This window comes from Hyla sarda, chromosome 7 (assembly GCF_029499605.1).
Source record: "Hyla sarda isolate aHylSar1 chromosome 7, aHylSar1.hap1, whole genome shotgun sequence".
Taxonomy (NCBI): domain Eukaryota; kingdom Metazoa; phylum Chordata; class Amphibia; order Anura; family Hylidae; genus Hyla; species Hyla sarda.
The window spans coordinates 201,218,530-201,233,919 of record NC_079195.1 but is presented as its reverse complement, the minus strand read 5'-3'; the positions used below and the strand labels follow the sequence as shown (position 1 = coordinate 201,233,919).

The window sequence follows — 15,390 nt, the reverse complement described above, 5'->3', positions numbered from 1 at the left end:
GTCTGAACTGTAAAAACACAAGATATACCATACATAAAAATCTGCTTCGAAACTAAATAAAATGCACTGCGCCTCCCCAAAGGCTTAGATGGGTTTAATCTTGAAGTGAAGTCCAATCAAACTGAACACCAGACACTTCAAGTCCTGAACAAGGTAATAGAAAACTCTTAGTCCCTCTGGGTCTCTGCAAGACAGACAAAAAAAATAAAATATAACACAACAAGTTGAGCATAAGATTTTACATCCAAGTACTACACCTTATTTACATTGCACCAATGTGGTCTGCAGATCTGTACACTATTATTCAATATCTTTACTAGAGATCGATCGATTATCGGTTTGGCCGATAACCACGATTTTGGGCCTTATCGGTATTGGCAATTACCTTGCCGATTATAAAATAAATTTTTATAATTTTTTTTACCATCTTAGAAATAACTTTTTGTCTGCCTGGTAGTGTGCTCGCTACCAGGCAGCCTTCCCCAGCAGGCGTGACATCACTAATGCCTGCTGGGGGGGGGGGGGGCCCCGACTTCTGCCCTCACTTCAAACATACAGGGTGCCTCCAGCTGTTTCACCACTACAATTCCCAGCTTGCCCTGACATCTATTAGCTGTCAGGGCATGCTGGGAGTTGTAGTGGTTAAACTAGAGGCACCCTGTGCTGAAAAACAAGCTTTGTAACGGGCGCAACCCGCTCCCGCCCCCCCCCCCCCGCACAGTTCCTTATAGAACGGCCGCAGTGCAAATCCCCCCATCGCTCCAGGCCCGCCTCCAAAAAAAACTCCCTAAAAAATCACGGCCGCGCTACCCGATCCCTTACAGCTCCCTATAACATGTCCAAGGCCGAAGCAGCAGCACTGCGAGCCTAGGAGGGAGACCCCTAGTGGACGGTTTTCAAATGTAAATTAAACCATTTGAGTAAAAAAATTAAAAATGAAACTATATTAGAGATATGTTGTAGTACATAAGTACTACAACATATCAAGAAAAATTTATGCTGGTGACAGTGCCCATTTAAATGAGCACTGTCAGATTCAAAAACGTTTTTATATTTATCTTGGCAAAACATTAACCTTTCTAATATACTTCATGAGAAGTGTTTATTAACTTTTAATAGAAATAGTGGCTTATAAAATCATGGCTTTGTACAAGCTGAACCACAGGCATAGACAAAGTCCAGTAAGCGAGGGTAAGACTAGGGCTCACCTGTGCTCTCTGACTGATCGGACAGAGCACAGAGGAGTCCTATCAGACAGGAGAGAGAGAAAGCACAGAGGAGTCCTATCAGACAGGAGAGAGAGAAAGCACAGAGGAGTCCTATCAGACAGGAGAGAGAGAAAGCACAGAGGAGTCCTATCAGACAGGAGAGAGAGAAAGCACAGAGGAGTCCTATCAGACAGGAGAGAGAGAAAGCACAGAGGAGTCCTATCAGACAGGAGAGAGAGCACAGAGGAGTCCTATCAGACAGGAGTGAGAGCACAGAGGAGTCCTATCAGACAAGAGAGAGCACAGAGGAGTCCTATCAGACAAGAGAGAGCACAGAGGAGTCCTATCAGACAGGAGAGAGCACAGAGGAGTACTACCAGACAGGAGAGAGCACAGATGAGTCCTATCAGACAGGAGAGAGCACAGAGGGGTCCTATCAGACAGGAGAGAGCACAGAGGAGTCCTATCAGACAGAAGAAAGCACAGAGGAGTCCTATCAGACAGAAGAAAGCACAGAGGGGTCCTACCAGACAGAAGAAAGCACAGAGGGGTCCTACCAGACAGAAGAAAGCACAGAGGGGTCCTATCAGACAGAAGAGAGCACAGGAGTGCTAGCCTTACCCAAATCCCGGAGTTCTCCTTTAAGAAACAATTTCTTTTATCATACAGGTATATACCAATCATACAGCATTTGACCCCCCCACCCAAGAATAAAAGGACTTTGAATGGGAAGAAGCAGCTATTTTTCTATGTTAACTTTAAGTTTATTTTATATATTTTTTTTAATCATACTAGGAGACTTAAGTACAGTCCATTGCTTGCTTTTATAATATACACTGTACTGTAGATTGCCTATAGTGCAAGAATGACTGACAGGCAGCCTAATAGGCTTAAGTACATTGCAATCCTAATGGCCAACCAACCGTCACTGTAGAACCATTGCAGAGGTGCTCATGGGATGTGTGTGTGTACCCTCTTATTGTTTACCCACTTAGATGCCAGAGTCTGCATTAACTGCAGGATGTAGGGGGTTCTTTGAGGCCATCCATTAGAATGCAAATGGTGGCTGTATAAATAAGATATTATGCCAGTTCGCTAATCTGCATAAGGTAGAAAGGGATTAAATACAAAACTGAGGAGTAATACTTACTTAGACTGATTCACATCTATAAGAGAACCGATTTTTGATGTAGTAAAGGATATGTGCTCATCACCAATCACAATCTCCAGCTCCTGCAACAACAAGAAAACTTTACTAAGACCCAGAACTACTTAAGATCGATGTCTGCATAGGGAATACAGCAGAACACTTTGTTGTTGCTATATCATCTGTGTGATCATAGAACAAAGCTCTAAGCAGAACAGCAAAACCTACCTGCCGACCAACTCTATCAGGCGGGGGCCAGAGGGCATCATCTTCTTTTGTGATTTCACTGTCGTCTATGATCCGTTTTAACTCTTCCATCACACTCTTGTGGACGTATGCCTAGAATGAGAGAATGGACAAGTCATTAAAGGGATGTCATGACCACAGCGCTCTCTGCTGACCTCAACTGTCCAGAGCAGAAGAAAATCCCCATAGCAAACATATGCTGCTCTGGACAGTTCCTGAAATGGACAGCAGAGGTCAGCAGAGAGCACTGTGGTCATGACAGAGGAAATGCATTTCTCTTTAGTATACAGCCCCTAAAAAGTACTGGAAGGATTAAGATTTTTTTAATAGAAGTGATTTACAAATCTGTTAAACTTTCTGGCACCAGTTGATTTAAAAAAAAAAAAATACAAAAAAAAAAAAAAAATACAAAAAAAAAAAAAAATACAAAAAAAATTAAAAGTTTTCCACGGGAGTAGGGATCGACCGATATCGTTTTTTTGGGCCGATACCGATAATCGGTGCAGGATAGGGCCGATAGCCGATAACTTATACCGATATTCCGGTATAAGTTATCGGCTATTTAACCCCCTGCGACACCGCTGCAGATCATTGATTTAAAGCGGGCGTTTAAATCAATGATCTGCAGTGGCTTTTGCGGGGCCATAGGCCGCCGCCGCCACCCGCTTCCCTCCCCCTACCTGTCAGGGTGGTCCGGGCCATCCATCCATCGTTCATGTAGTGTCCGGGGGCGTTCCGGGTGGAGGGTGGTCCGGTCCGGGCTGTCCTCCACTCCGGGCAGGCTCCGGCCTAGTACGCTGCATAGACGCCGCTGCGCAGTGACGCCCGTGCGCAGCGACGCACCTGACGTCACGGCGTCTATGCAGCGTTCTAGGCCGGAGCCTGCCCGGAGTGGAGAAGAAGACCGTGGGAGAAGAAGGACAGCCCGGACCGGACCACCCTCCACCCGGAACGCCCCCGGACACTACATAAAGGAAGGATGGCCTGGACCACCCCCATTACGGGTAAGTTTAATTTTTTTTATTGACTCGGAGGGTGGGGGAGGGGCCCGACCGGTATAGCGGTATGGGAAAAAATCCATACCGGTATACCGCCTAGCATCACGGTGGGTCGGGGGTGCGGTGGGTCGAGGGGGTGGCGGTCGCGGTGCGGGCATTATCGGCTTATCGGCAAGATAATTGCCGATACCGATAATGCCCAAAATCGTGATTATCGGCCGATAATATCGGCCATACCGATAATCGGTCGATCCCTACACGGGAGTACCCCTTTAAGGCTGCACTAAACATTTTTTCATGAAAAGCAGACAAATCAGTTGCTCAATTTGTGGTTCCCCCAGAGCTGGGGTGATCAGGAGTCTCCCTGCTGGGGACATCTATGGTCAATTTCTGCAGTCAGCGGAATGTGCTTAATGTTCAATCACTAATGTTCACTATAAAGCATCACACTGCTACAAGATAAAACTTCTCAATTATAAAAAAATGTAAGGACAATAAGGACAGAGTACTAGGGCCAATGCAGAGGTGGCATTCTGCCTGTTGCTTCATAGTACTGTCTAAACCGGCATCAATGGGCAGTGATTAAAAACAACCACTTAATACTTCTTTGTTACCATCTCAACCTAGTCCACCCTCTAAGGACAATCTTATCCCCTTTCACACTGCTGTTGCTCCCCATCAAGAAACGGCTGTTAAAGTTTTTTTTTATTTTTTTGTGTGACTTTAACGGCCATTCTCGTAACGGGGCAAAACGGGTCCCATTTACTATTATGAGGGCCGTTGGGCACCGTTGTTTTTTTTTTGACGGGAATAGCGGGAGAGAAAAAAAAAAATAAATAAATAAAAAGACTGCACAAGCAGTATTTTTTCTCCCACTATTTTCCCCCACTCTCCCGACAGGCATCACACTGCCATGTCCTAATTGTAGTGTGAAAGAAGCCTAACCTGTGATCAGACAGAAAAAGAAGGTCAGCCTTTGGCCACAAGTATGAGATCTTTTAGCAGATCCACTCAGAAATGCATTGCTGTCTTTGGGGACGGTCCTAGCGCTGCCTGCTGCACCCCCTGTGGAAACTCTTTCTGGATATTCCTCCAGTGGAATGGGCAGAATGCAAAACCAATATGCAGGCAGCATATCTTTAATGTAGTGTCACAAATGAGGTCACCTTACTGTGTAAGGATGGAACACACTATTTAGCCAAATGGTAAGCTAAGAACCTCTTTTTCTATAGCAGACCTGCAGTTAAAAAGGTCTTAAGTTACACAATTTGTTGGGCTATTAGTGTAATTTTCTTGTTTGCATTTGTATTTTAGCCACAGCAACAGACACCTGTGTAACATCTATAATAGTTGTGCTGCCCAGTTTTTGTGTGAGTGAATGTAGACATACCTCCTTCCTGATCATTACATCATTTTTGTAGTTGCTGTTATTGGCATAACGGAGTTTACCTGCAAAAAAAAAAAAAAAAAAAAATTATAAATGAGTTAAAATACAATACACAGAAGAAAATAACACATAAAATGGGGGAAAAGAACCACTTAACAGGCTCACAAGCTGGTCAAATGGTCAGTATGGGGGAGATTTATCAAAACCTGTCTAGAGGAAAAGTTGCTGAGTTGCCCATAGCAACCAATCAGATCGCTTTAATTTTTGAAGAGGCCTCTGAAAAATAAAAGAAGCGATCTGATTGGTTGCTATGGGAAACTCAACAACTTTTCCTCTGGACAGGTTTTGATAAAACTCCCCCTATATGCACATAAAGTATGCATTTCAATTATTAAATGCTTGTATGAAGTAGGGATCGACCACTATCGTTTTTTAGGGCCGATAGCCTATACCGGAATATTGTATAAGTTATCGGCTATTTATCCCCCCCCCCCGCCCCCCGCGGGCGCTTTAAGTCAATGAACTGCAGCGGCTTTTGCATGCCATAGACTGCCGCCGCCACCCGCTTCTCTCCCCCTGCCTGTCCAGGGGTCATGAGTCCTATCACCGCCACCGCCCCCCACCGCCCCATCGCCTCCCCCATCCCCGGTTTTATAATTACCTGTTCCCGGGGTCCACTCTACATCTGGCTCCGGCGGAGTCCTCCTGAGCTGTCACTTTGCACGGTGACGTTACGTCACTGCGCACAGTGTAACCCAGGACGCAGCAGGAGCCAGAAGTAGCGTGGACCCCGGGAACAGGTAATTATAATACATGGGATGGGGGAGGCAATGGAGCCGGGGCGGTCGTGGTGCGAAAAGCCTCAATTTTTTTTTTACCAGGAGTGCTGCTGCAACCTTCTTTTCTGTATATGCTGTAAATAAAGTTAGTTTAGTTCATAAAATATCTGTACCTGTGTTTAATGATCTGTGTCTCACAATTCTTATGTGATCTTTGCTCCAATGTTAATTTTTGGCAGCATACAAAATTACTCAGCTTTTCCCAGGTTGCAGTGCAGCCTGAGACATTACATCACTAGTCAAGTGTTTAAAGAAAACCTGTGAGCATCAATTGGTGAAGCATCTGCTGGGTGGGAAGAAGATCATTCTCCAGAGCTTCAGGGAATTGTAGTTTTATGAACAGCATGCAAAGCTTAGCTGTGCTGCAATGGTTGAAGTGTGGGAGGGAAATAAGTGACCTCTCACTTAAAAACAAGGGATCCTGGGACTTAGTTCGGAGGGAGGGAACGCCAACAGGAAATTTCACAAAAAGACATGTAGCAGCATTATGGTGGACTTGCAACACAGCCATTTAGCCCCTAAGCACGGATCCTGCCTAAGCATGTCCATTTCTGTCAGGCAGGTAAGATTCTAGGAGGAAATTCCTACCGAGTCAGCGCGGAATCTGTGTTTATGTTGTACAGAATTTTTACCATGAAAAAATAAAAATCATAGTTGGAAGTCAGTCCCTCTGACTAGGGGCTCATGCTCAATGGATAGTCTGCTTGCAGAAGAATTCCATTGATCTCTACTGCTCGGTGAACACTGAACGTTCTGATGCAGATCTGGATTACGCACAGAAACCCCCAGTAGTCAACGGGAATTTTATGTTTGCAAAAAAATAAGAGCCTATTCTGAGCTGTTCTAATTCCTTGCTAAATTTCCTCAGTGCGCACAAGACCTAATAGGCTTTTCCAGGTAGATTCTGATAAGAGGATGGGTGGAGGTCTCTTACCTTCCTCTGGCTTGTCTCAGCCTCAGCAGCCTATAGTAATGGAGCACTGATAACACTGACCATGCTATTCTATGGCACAGCATTGCTCAGTATTTGCAATCAAAAGATTATATGCAAGTCCCCGATGGGCGTAAAAAAAATTACAAAATACAAAACAGAAATTAATAAATGTGAATAAGCCCCTTAAAGTTTAAATCCTCCCCCTTTTCCTATTTTGTAACTAAAAATTACATACATATGTGTATTGCCACAAGTGTTAATGTCCGAATGATAATGTTAATGAAAGTGAATGATCAATAGTGTAAATGGAAAACGATCAAAAATTCCAATTAAAACAAAAAATTGTATCAAAGCCTACAGAATATGGCACAAAAAAAAAAAAAAAAAAAAAAAAAAAAAAAAAAAGAGCATTCATATATCCCCACATACGTAAAAATTACAGAGCTATAGGGGTCAGATGAGGACAATTTTAAGCATAAAAGCATTTTCATGCACAAAGTAAAAAAAAAAGTTTTAAAGTAGTAAAATAAAAACAGAACCTTTATAATTTGGGTATCGTAATCGTACGGACCTACAGAATAGAGATAATGGCCCAGATTAATCAAACAGAAAAAAAAAAAGTGATTTTCCCACAAGAACCAATCACAGATCAGCTTTCAATTTTGCCTGCTGTGGAGAGAAAAAAAAATAAATAAACACTTTTTCCTCTTAGCGCATGTTCACACTATGGAACTATAGCTAAATCTCCGCTCACGGAATTCAGCGAGCGGAGATTCAGCCTGGCAGTCGGCGGCAGGACCGCGCAGCACTGCGCCGTCACCACGCGGTGCGGGGCATTATCGGCAAGGTAATTGCCGATACCGATAATGCCCAAAATCGTGATTATCGGCCGATAATATCGGCCATACCGATAATCGGTCGTTCCCTAATAACTACAACTCCCAGCTTGCACAAACAACTAAAGTGCATGCTGGGAGTTGTAGTGGTGCATCTGCTGGTTGCATAACTACAACTCCCTACATGCGCTGACAGACTGTACATGCTGAGAGGTTTAGTTTTGCAACAGCTGTAGGCACACTGGTTGTGTATCACTGAGTTTGTGACCTAACTCAGTGTTTCACGACCGGTGTGCCTCCAGCTGTTGCAAACTACAACCCCCAGCATGCACCGTACATGCTGGGAGTTGTAGTTTTGCAACAGCTGGAGGCACACTGGTTGTGAAACACCGAGTTAGGTCACAAACTCAGTGATACACAACCAGTGTGCCTACAGCTGTTGCAAAACTAAAACCTCTCAGCATGTACAGTCTGTCAGCGCATGCTGGGAGTTGTAGTTTTGCAACAGCTGGATGTCTCTCCCCCCCCCCCCCCAATGTGAACGTACAGGGTACACTCACATGGGTGGAGTTTTACAGTAAGTATCCGGCTGCAACTTTGGGCTGCGGCAAATTTTCTGTCGCAGCTCAAACTGCCAGCGAGAAACTACTGTGAACTAACACTACACTAACACAAAATAAAAAACACTACATATACACATACACCTGCACAGCCCCCCTCCCCTCCCCAATAAAAATGAAAAACGTCTGGTACACCACTGTTTCCAAAACGGAGCCTCCAGCTGTTGCAAAACAACTACTCCCAGTATTACCAGACAGCCACTGACTGTCCAGGCATGCTGGGACTTTTACAACAGCTGGAGGCACCCTGTTTGGGAATCACTGGCGTAGAATACCCCTATGCAAGTCCCTAATTTAGGCCTCAAATGGGTATGGCGCTCTCACTTTGGAGCCCTGTTGAATTTCAAGGCAATAGTTTAGGGCCACATATGGGGTATCGCCGTACTCGGGAAAAATTGTGTTACAAATTTTGGGGGTATTTTCTGCTTTTACCCTTTTTAAAAATGTAAAATTTTTGGAAAACAAGGATTTTAGGCAAAAAAAAAAAATATATATATATATATTTTTTTTTTTACATATGCAAAAGTCATGAAACACCTGTGGGGTATTAAGGCTCACTTTATCCCATGTTACATTCCCTGAGGGGTCTAGTTTCCAAAATGGTATGCCATGTGTTTTTTTTTTTTTTTTTTGCTGTTTTGACACCCTAGGGGCTTCCTAAAAGGTGACATGCCCCCAAAAAACCATTTTAGAAAAATGTTCTCTCCAAAATCCTCTTGTCACTCCTTCTCTTCTGAGCCCTCTACTGCGCCCACCAAACACTTTACATAGACATATGAGGTATGTGCTTACTCGAGAGGAACTGGGCTACAAATACAAGTAAAAATGTTCTCCTTTTTATCCCTTGCAAAATTTCAAAAGTTGGGTCTACAAGAACATGTAAGTGTAAAAAATGAAGATTGTGAATTTTCTCCTTCACTTTGCTGCTATTCCTGTGAAACACCTAAAGGGTTAAAACACTGACTGAATGTCATTTTGGATACTTTGGGGGGGTACAGTTTTTATAATGGGGTCATTTGTGGGGTATTTCTAATATGAAGACCCTACAAATCCACTTCAAACCTGAACTGGTCACTGAAAAATATCGAGTTTGAAAAATTGCTGCTGAACTTTGAAGCCCTCTGGTGTCTTCCAAAAGTAAAAACTCATCAATTTTATGATGCAAACATAAAGTAGACATATTGTATATGTGAATACAAAATTTTTTGGGGGGAATTTTCACCAAGAAAAGATGCAAGTTACCACAAAAAAAACTACTACTCTGGTCTTTAAGGGGTTGAACAATGTACCCCAACTTGTGACTCTGCAATTAGTGCAAAACTACAACTCCCATCATGCCTGGACAGCAGAATTGTAGTCGGCCGGGAATTTTAGGTAATTTGAAGGGGCAGTTCACCCAACCTTCTGTAAAGGAACAGGGGAACAGTTGCCCATAATAACCAGATTCCATCTTGCTGAAAATTTAAAGCTGGAACGTTATTGGTTGCTATGGAAACAGCTCCACTTCTCCTTTTCACAAGGTTTAATAAATCTCAGGTACATTTGCCTCCCTGTATTAGTTAGACCGCCCGCACCCTCTCCCAGCAGCTTCCGCGCACTTTTCCTCCGACATCCCCACCACCCGCACCCCTCTACAGCTCCCGGTCCTTACCGTCAGGCCGGAACTCAAATTCCAAAAACTCGTGACCGAATTTGCCTTTGTGCCCCACGTAGTACCGGAGATAGAAATCGCTGCCCATGATGTTACTGTTGGCGCACGGAAATGACGACACCTCAAGAAGCGGGCGCGGGTGAATGACGTCTCACCGTCTGGTGACGTATTGTGCAGGCCTACTGTGCCAGCCAATGACAAAGAGGTGGGGGCGGTCCCACAAGGGGGGGGTGGACGACGTTGCTGACGCGCCTTTCACTAGAGGCCGCGTGTAACTCCTTTGTATTACGCCCGCACTACCTCGTGAGGTAAACAAAGTCCGGTCTACGGAAAAATGGCGGCTCTCTGTGTGGCGCGATGACTGCCTCTTGGCGTCACGTGTGTGTGGTGTCAGGACACCTGCCAGTGCTTTGGAGCCATGATAAACTGAGACTATCATGGAGGAGATGTATCAAAACTTGGTCAGAGGAGAAGCGGAGCAGTGGCCCATAGCAACCAATCAGATCACCTCTATTATTTTTAAGGCCTTTTTAAAAATGAAAGAAGCTATTTGATTGGTTGCTATGGGCAACTGGGAAAATTTTCCTCTGCACAGGTTTTTATAAATCTACTTCCAAAATGGAGGAGATGTATTAAACATAGTGCAAAGCAATAATTGAGCAGTGGCTTATGGGACCCAGTGTAACTTATCAAAATCTGTGCAGTTGCCCATAGCAACTTATCAGATCCCTTCTTTGATTATTTAAAAAGGTGTATGAGAAGAAATCTGGTTGCTATAGGCAACTGCTCCACTCGCACTACTAATGGGGGATATAGGTGAATGGGGTAAAAAAAAAAAAGTAGTTTTCTCTTGGCCACTAGAGTAGTGCAGCACGACATAGTAAATGGCAAGTAAGGCTAGGTTCATGCTACATTAGGGTAGGTGCACACAGCATTCCTGCCAAAAACGGGATGATGACGTGTACTGTTTAAGTAGGCAGCAGACCCCATTCACTTCAGGATGTATGTGTTATTTCAAAAGCGTCCCTGTTATGACTTGTGTACAGAGCCCCGCTTGTCCTCAGTGTACAGAGCCCCGCTTGTCCTCAGTGTACAGGGCCCCGCTTGTCCTCAGTGTACAGGGCCCCGCTTGTCCTCAGTGTACAGGGCCCCGCTTGTCCTCAGTGTACAGAGCCCCGCTTGTCCTCAGTGTACAGGGCCCCGCTTGTCCTCAGTGTACAGGGCCCCGCTTGTCCTCAGTGTACGGAGCCCCGCTTGTCCTCAGTGTACAGAGCCCCGCTTGTCCTCAGTGTACAGAGCCCCGCTTGTCCTCAGTGTACAGGGCCCCGCTTGTCCTCAGTGTACAGGGCCCCGCTTGTCCTCAGTGTACAGGGCCCCGCTTGTCCTCAGTGTACAGGGCCCCGCTTGTCCTCAGTGTACAGGGCCCCGCTTGTCCTCAGTGTACAGGGCCCCGCTTGTCCTCAGTGTACAGGGCCCCGCTTGTCCTCAGTGCACAGAGCCCCGCTTGTCCTCAGTGTACAGAGCCCCGCTTGTCCTCAGTATACAGAGCCCCGCTTGTCCTCAGTGTACAGAGCCCCACTTGTCCTCCGTGTACAGAGACCTGCTTGTCCTCAGTGTACAGAGCCCCACTTGTCTTCCGTGTACAGAGACCTGCTTGTCCTCAGTGTACAGGGCCCCGCTTGTCCTCAGTGTACAGGGCCCCGCTTGTCTTTAGTGTACAGAGCCCCACTTGTCCTCCGTGTACAGATACCTGCTTGTCCTCAGTGTACAGAGCCCCACTTGTCTTCCGTGTACAGAGACCTGCTTGTCCTCAGTGTACAGAGCCCCACTTGTCTTCCGTGTACAGAGACCTGCTTGTCCTCAGTGTACAGGGCCCCGCTTGTCCTCAGTGTACAGGGCCCCGCTTGTCTTCAGTGTACAGAGCCAAGCTTGTCCTCAGTGTACAGAGCCCCGCTTGTCCTCAGTGTACAGAGCCCTGCATGTCCTCAGTATACAGAGCCCTGCATGTCCTCAGTGCACAGAACCCTGCTTGTCCTCAGTGTACAGATCCCCGCTTGTCCTCAGTGTACAGAGTCCTGCTTGTCCTCAGTGTACAGAGCTCTGCTTGTCCTCAGTGTACAGAGCCCTGCTTGTCCTCAGTGTACAGAGCCCTGCTTGTCCTCAGTGTACAGAGCCCTGCTTGTCCTCAGTGTACAGATCCCTGCTTGTCCTCAGTGTACAGAGCCCTGCTTGTCCTCAGTGTACAGAGCCCTGCTTGTCCTCAGTGTACAGAGCCCTGCTTGTCCTCAGTGTACAGAGCCCTGCTTGTCCTCAGTGTACAGAGCCCTGCTTGTCCTCAGTGCACAGAGCCCTGCTTGTCCTCAGTGTACAGAGCCCTGCTTGTCCTCAGTGTACAGAGCCCTGCTTGTCCTCAGTGTGCAGAGCCTTTCTTGTCCTCAGTGTACAGAGCCCTGCTTGTCCTCAGTGTACAGAGCCCTTCTTGTCAACCCTCACTTCCTTTATTTTGACTCCTCATAGAGACACACATGAAATAGCTGCAGGGACAAAAATATACATATTTTTTAAACCATTTATATTACAAATATACATATAATGGTATTATCTACATTATTTAAAAAGTTTTTGTTGATGACAGGTACACTTTAACGCCGCGTGGACCCGTCCTGCCGAGAATCAGCTGATGACTCAGTTCAAGACATATATCAATGTTTTCCAAACAGTGTGTCTCCAGTTGTTGCAAAATTACAACTCCCAGCATGACCTCATATCCAGTAGAGCTCAGCGGGTGCATCACGCAGGCTCACTCCTATGCTGGAGCTAGGAGGGGGGGTGGCTTCCCGGGGCCGAATACCACTCGCTGTAGCGGATTGAGCAATTGTATTGAGCTTAAAGGGGTTATCCTGGAAAAAACTTTTATTTTATGTATCAACTGGCTCCAGCAAGTTAAACAGATTGGTAAATTACTTCTATTAAAAAATCTTAATCCTTTCAGTACTTATGAGCTGCTGAAGCTGAGTTGTTCTTTTCTGTCTAAGTGCTCTCTGATGACACGTGTCTCGGGAACTGTCCAGAATAGAAGCAAATCCCCATAGCAAACCTCTTCTACTCTGTGCAGTTCCCGAGACAAGCAGAGATGTCAGCAGAGAGCACTGTTGCAAGACAGAAAAGAACAACTCAACTTCAGCCGCTGATATTTATTGAAAGGATTAAGATTTTTTAAAATAATTAATTTACAAATCTGTTTAACTTTCTGAAGCCAGTTGATATATATATATATATATATATATATATATATATATATATATATATATATATATAAGTTATTTTTCCTGGAATACCCCTTTAATAAGACATGGTTTAGAGAAAGGCATTTAAAGCAAAACATGGTGCAAAAGGTGCTGGTTGTCCAATTGGCATGGGAAACAAGCACACAGTGATGGAGCTGCCAAATATAAAAGGGGGGGAACCAAAATTATTGAGGCACCAAAATTACAGGGGTCACCAGGATTAAAAGATCAATGCATGTCTAGGAATATGTAGAGAGGGCTGGGTGACCTACCTACAGTTCCTAAAATGGACAGAGGTGTCAGCAGAGAGCACTGTGGTCAGACAGAAAGGAAATAAAAAAAGAAAAGAACTTCCTGTGGAGCATACAGCAGCTGATAAATACTGGAAGGATTAAGATTTTTAAATAGAAGTCATTTACAAATCTGTTTAACTTCTGTCACCTGTTGATTAAAGGGGTACGCCGGTGGAAAACAATTTCCAAATAAACTGGTGCTAGAAAGTTAAACAGATTTGTAAATTACTTCTATTAAAAAAATCTTAATCCTTCCAGTTCTTAGCTGCTGTATACTCCAGAGGAGCTTGTATAGTTATTTTCAGTCTGACCACAGTGCTCTTCACTTTCCGACCACAGGAGAGGTTTGCTATGGGGATTTGTTCCTACTCTGGACAGTTCCTGACATGGACAGAGGTGTCAGCAGAGAACACTGTGGTCAGACTGAAAAGAACAACTCAACTTCCTCTGGAGCATATAACAGCTGATAAGTACTGGAAGGATTAAGATTTTTTTTAATAGAAGTCATCTAGAAATCAGTTTAATTTTGTAGCACCTGATGATTTGAAAAAAAAACATTGTTTTCTACCGGAGTACCCCTTTAAAAAAATGTTTTCCAGTGGAGTACCCTTTTAAGGGTGATGGAGGGTGTATAGACAGGGGTCTAGAGACACTACACTGAGGTCCTATGACCTAAGCAGTGTGCCTGCTCTTAAAAGGGCGGTCGCACAGGAACCTCCTATGTAGCCCTAGTAGTCTTTGATCTAAAGAGGTGACAAAATATCTCCACAAGGCTAACTACAGCCTCCCTTGACTACCTAGGAGTCACCTCGATGTGCCACCATGCCAGTCCCCTTACAATTTAGTGGGGAAGGGGGGTTTGTGTAAAGGAAGCAGCGTTGGCCTCGGCATCGGACATTGGTTGGGTGTCCAATACCACAGATATTTGGATTCAAGTAATTTTGGTGCAGAAGCAGACAAGAGCCTTTCCTGGGGAAGCTTACAGCTCTAAAGCCTCAGGGGCACCGGCTTATTGTCCTACAGGAGCCTGTTGGCTCTAAAGTGAGGGAAATTGTTGATTTTACACTACGTTCAAATTTCACCATGAATGCTCCACCTGTGGGGGTGCTCACTCAGTAAGGTTAAACATTTCCCAAAGATGGGACAGAGATGGAGCCACGGCTAAGATAGTATCTAAGGAGACAGGAGGCCGCGCTGTGTGTTGGCTTTACATAAGGTTTTTTTTTTATACCGTATTAGTTGCATCTGGCTTTACTGTTGTCTGATAATTTAAGGTCAGTAAGGGATAACATGGAGTTAGCATTGGAGAAAGTGCACAAAGAAGTGGACTTGGGTAAGAGGGCTGATCCATTTTCTGACCCGCCATTTGATAATTTGAGAGCATCCTCTCTTGGCCTAGTCCCTAAGAAAGAGCCAGGTAAATTTCGATTGATCCATCACTTGGCATTTCCACCGGGATATTCGGTTAAAGGGGTACTCTATAAATAAATCTATAAATCTAGGGGTACTCTAGATTTATAAATTACTTCTATTAAAAATTCTTAATCCTTCCAGTACTTATTAGTGGCTGTATACTAAAGAGGAAATCCTTTTCTTTAGGGATTTCTTTTCTGTCACAACCACAGTCCTCTCTGCTGACACCTTTGTCCATTTTAGGAACTGTCCAAAGCAACAACATTTTTATTATTTTTTAATAAAGTGTGTGTGTTTCACTTTTTTTTCATTATTTGTTCCATGATGGGAGTAGTAGTACCTGTACTAATAGACATATCGCCCCGGGTGTCAGTCCTGACATCCGATGCGATCGTCCATAATATAGCAGAGATGCAAGCGGCTCTATACAGCACTCACATCTCTGCTCTGTACTCCGGCCAGTAATGTGAAGAGAGCATCACTCATTCATATTTTCCGCCCAGAGCCGGCCAAAAAAACGCCATGAGGCAG

General features: G+C 44.7%; 1 protein-coding gene across 1 annotated transcript in view; it reads right to left on the bottom strand.

Moving 5' to 3' along the window:
* The window catches only part of MAGOH (mago homolog, exon junction complex subunit), a 10,119-nt gene extending 36 nt beyond the window's left edge, over positions 1-10,083 (bottom strand). Inside the window, exons 1-5 of the mRNA XM_056532208.1 lie at positions 9,867-10,083; positions 4,990-5,048; positions 2,584-2,694; positions 2,359-2,441; positions 1-184 (exon numbers count right to left, since the gene is read on the bottom strand). The exon at positions 1-184 is cut by the window's left edge and continues 36 nt beyond it. Of these exons, the coding sequence (XP_056388183.1) occupies positions 85-184; positions 2,359-2,441; positions 2,584-2,694; positions 4,990-5,048; positions 9,867-9,954 (441 nt within the window). The 5' untranslated portion in view covers positions 9,955-10,083 and the 3' untranslated portion in view covers positions 1-84. The remainder of the gene's footprint in view (positions 185-2,358; positions 2,442-2,583; positions 2,695-4,989; positions 5,049-9,866) is intronic.
* Positions 10,084-15,390: the final 5,307 nt, after the last annotated feature.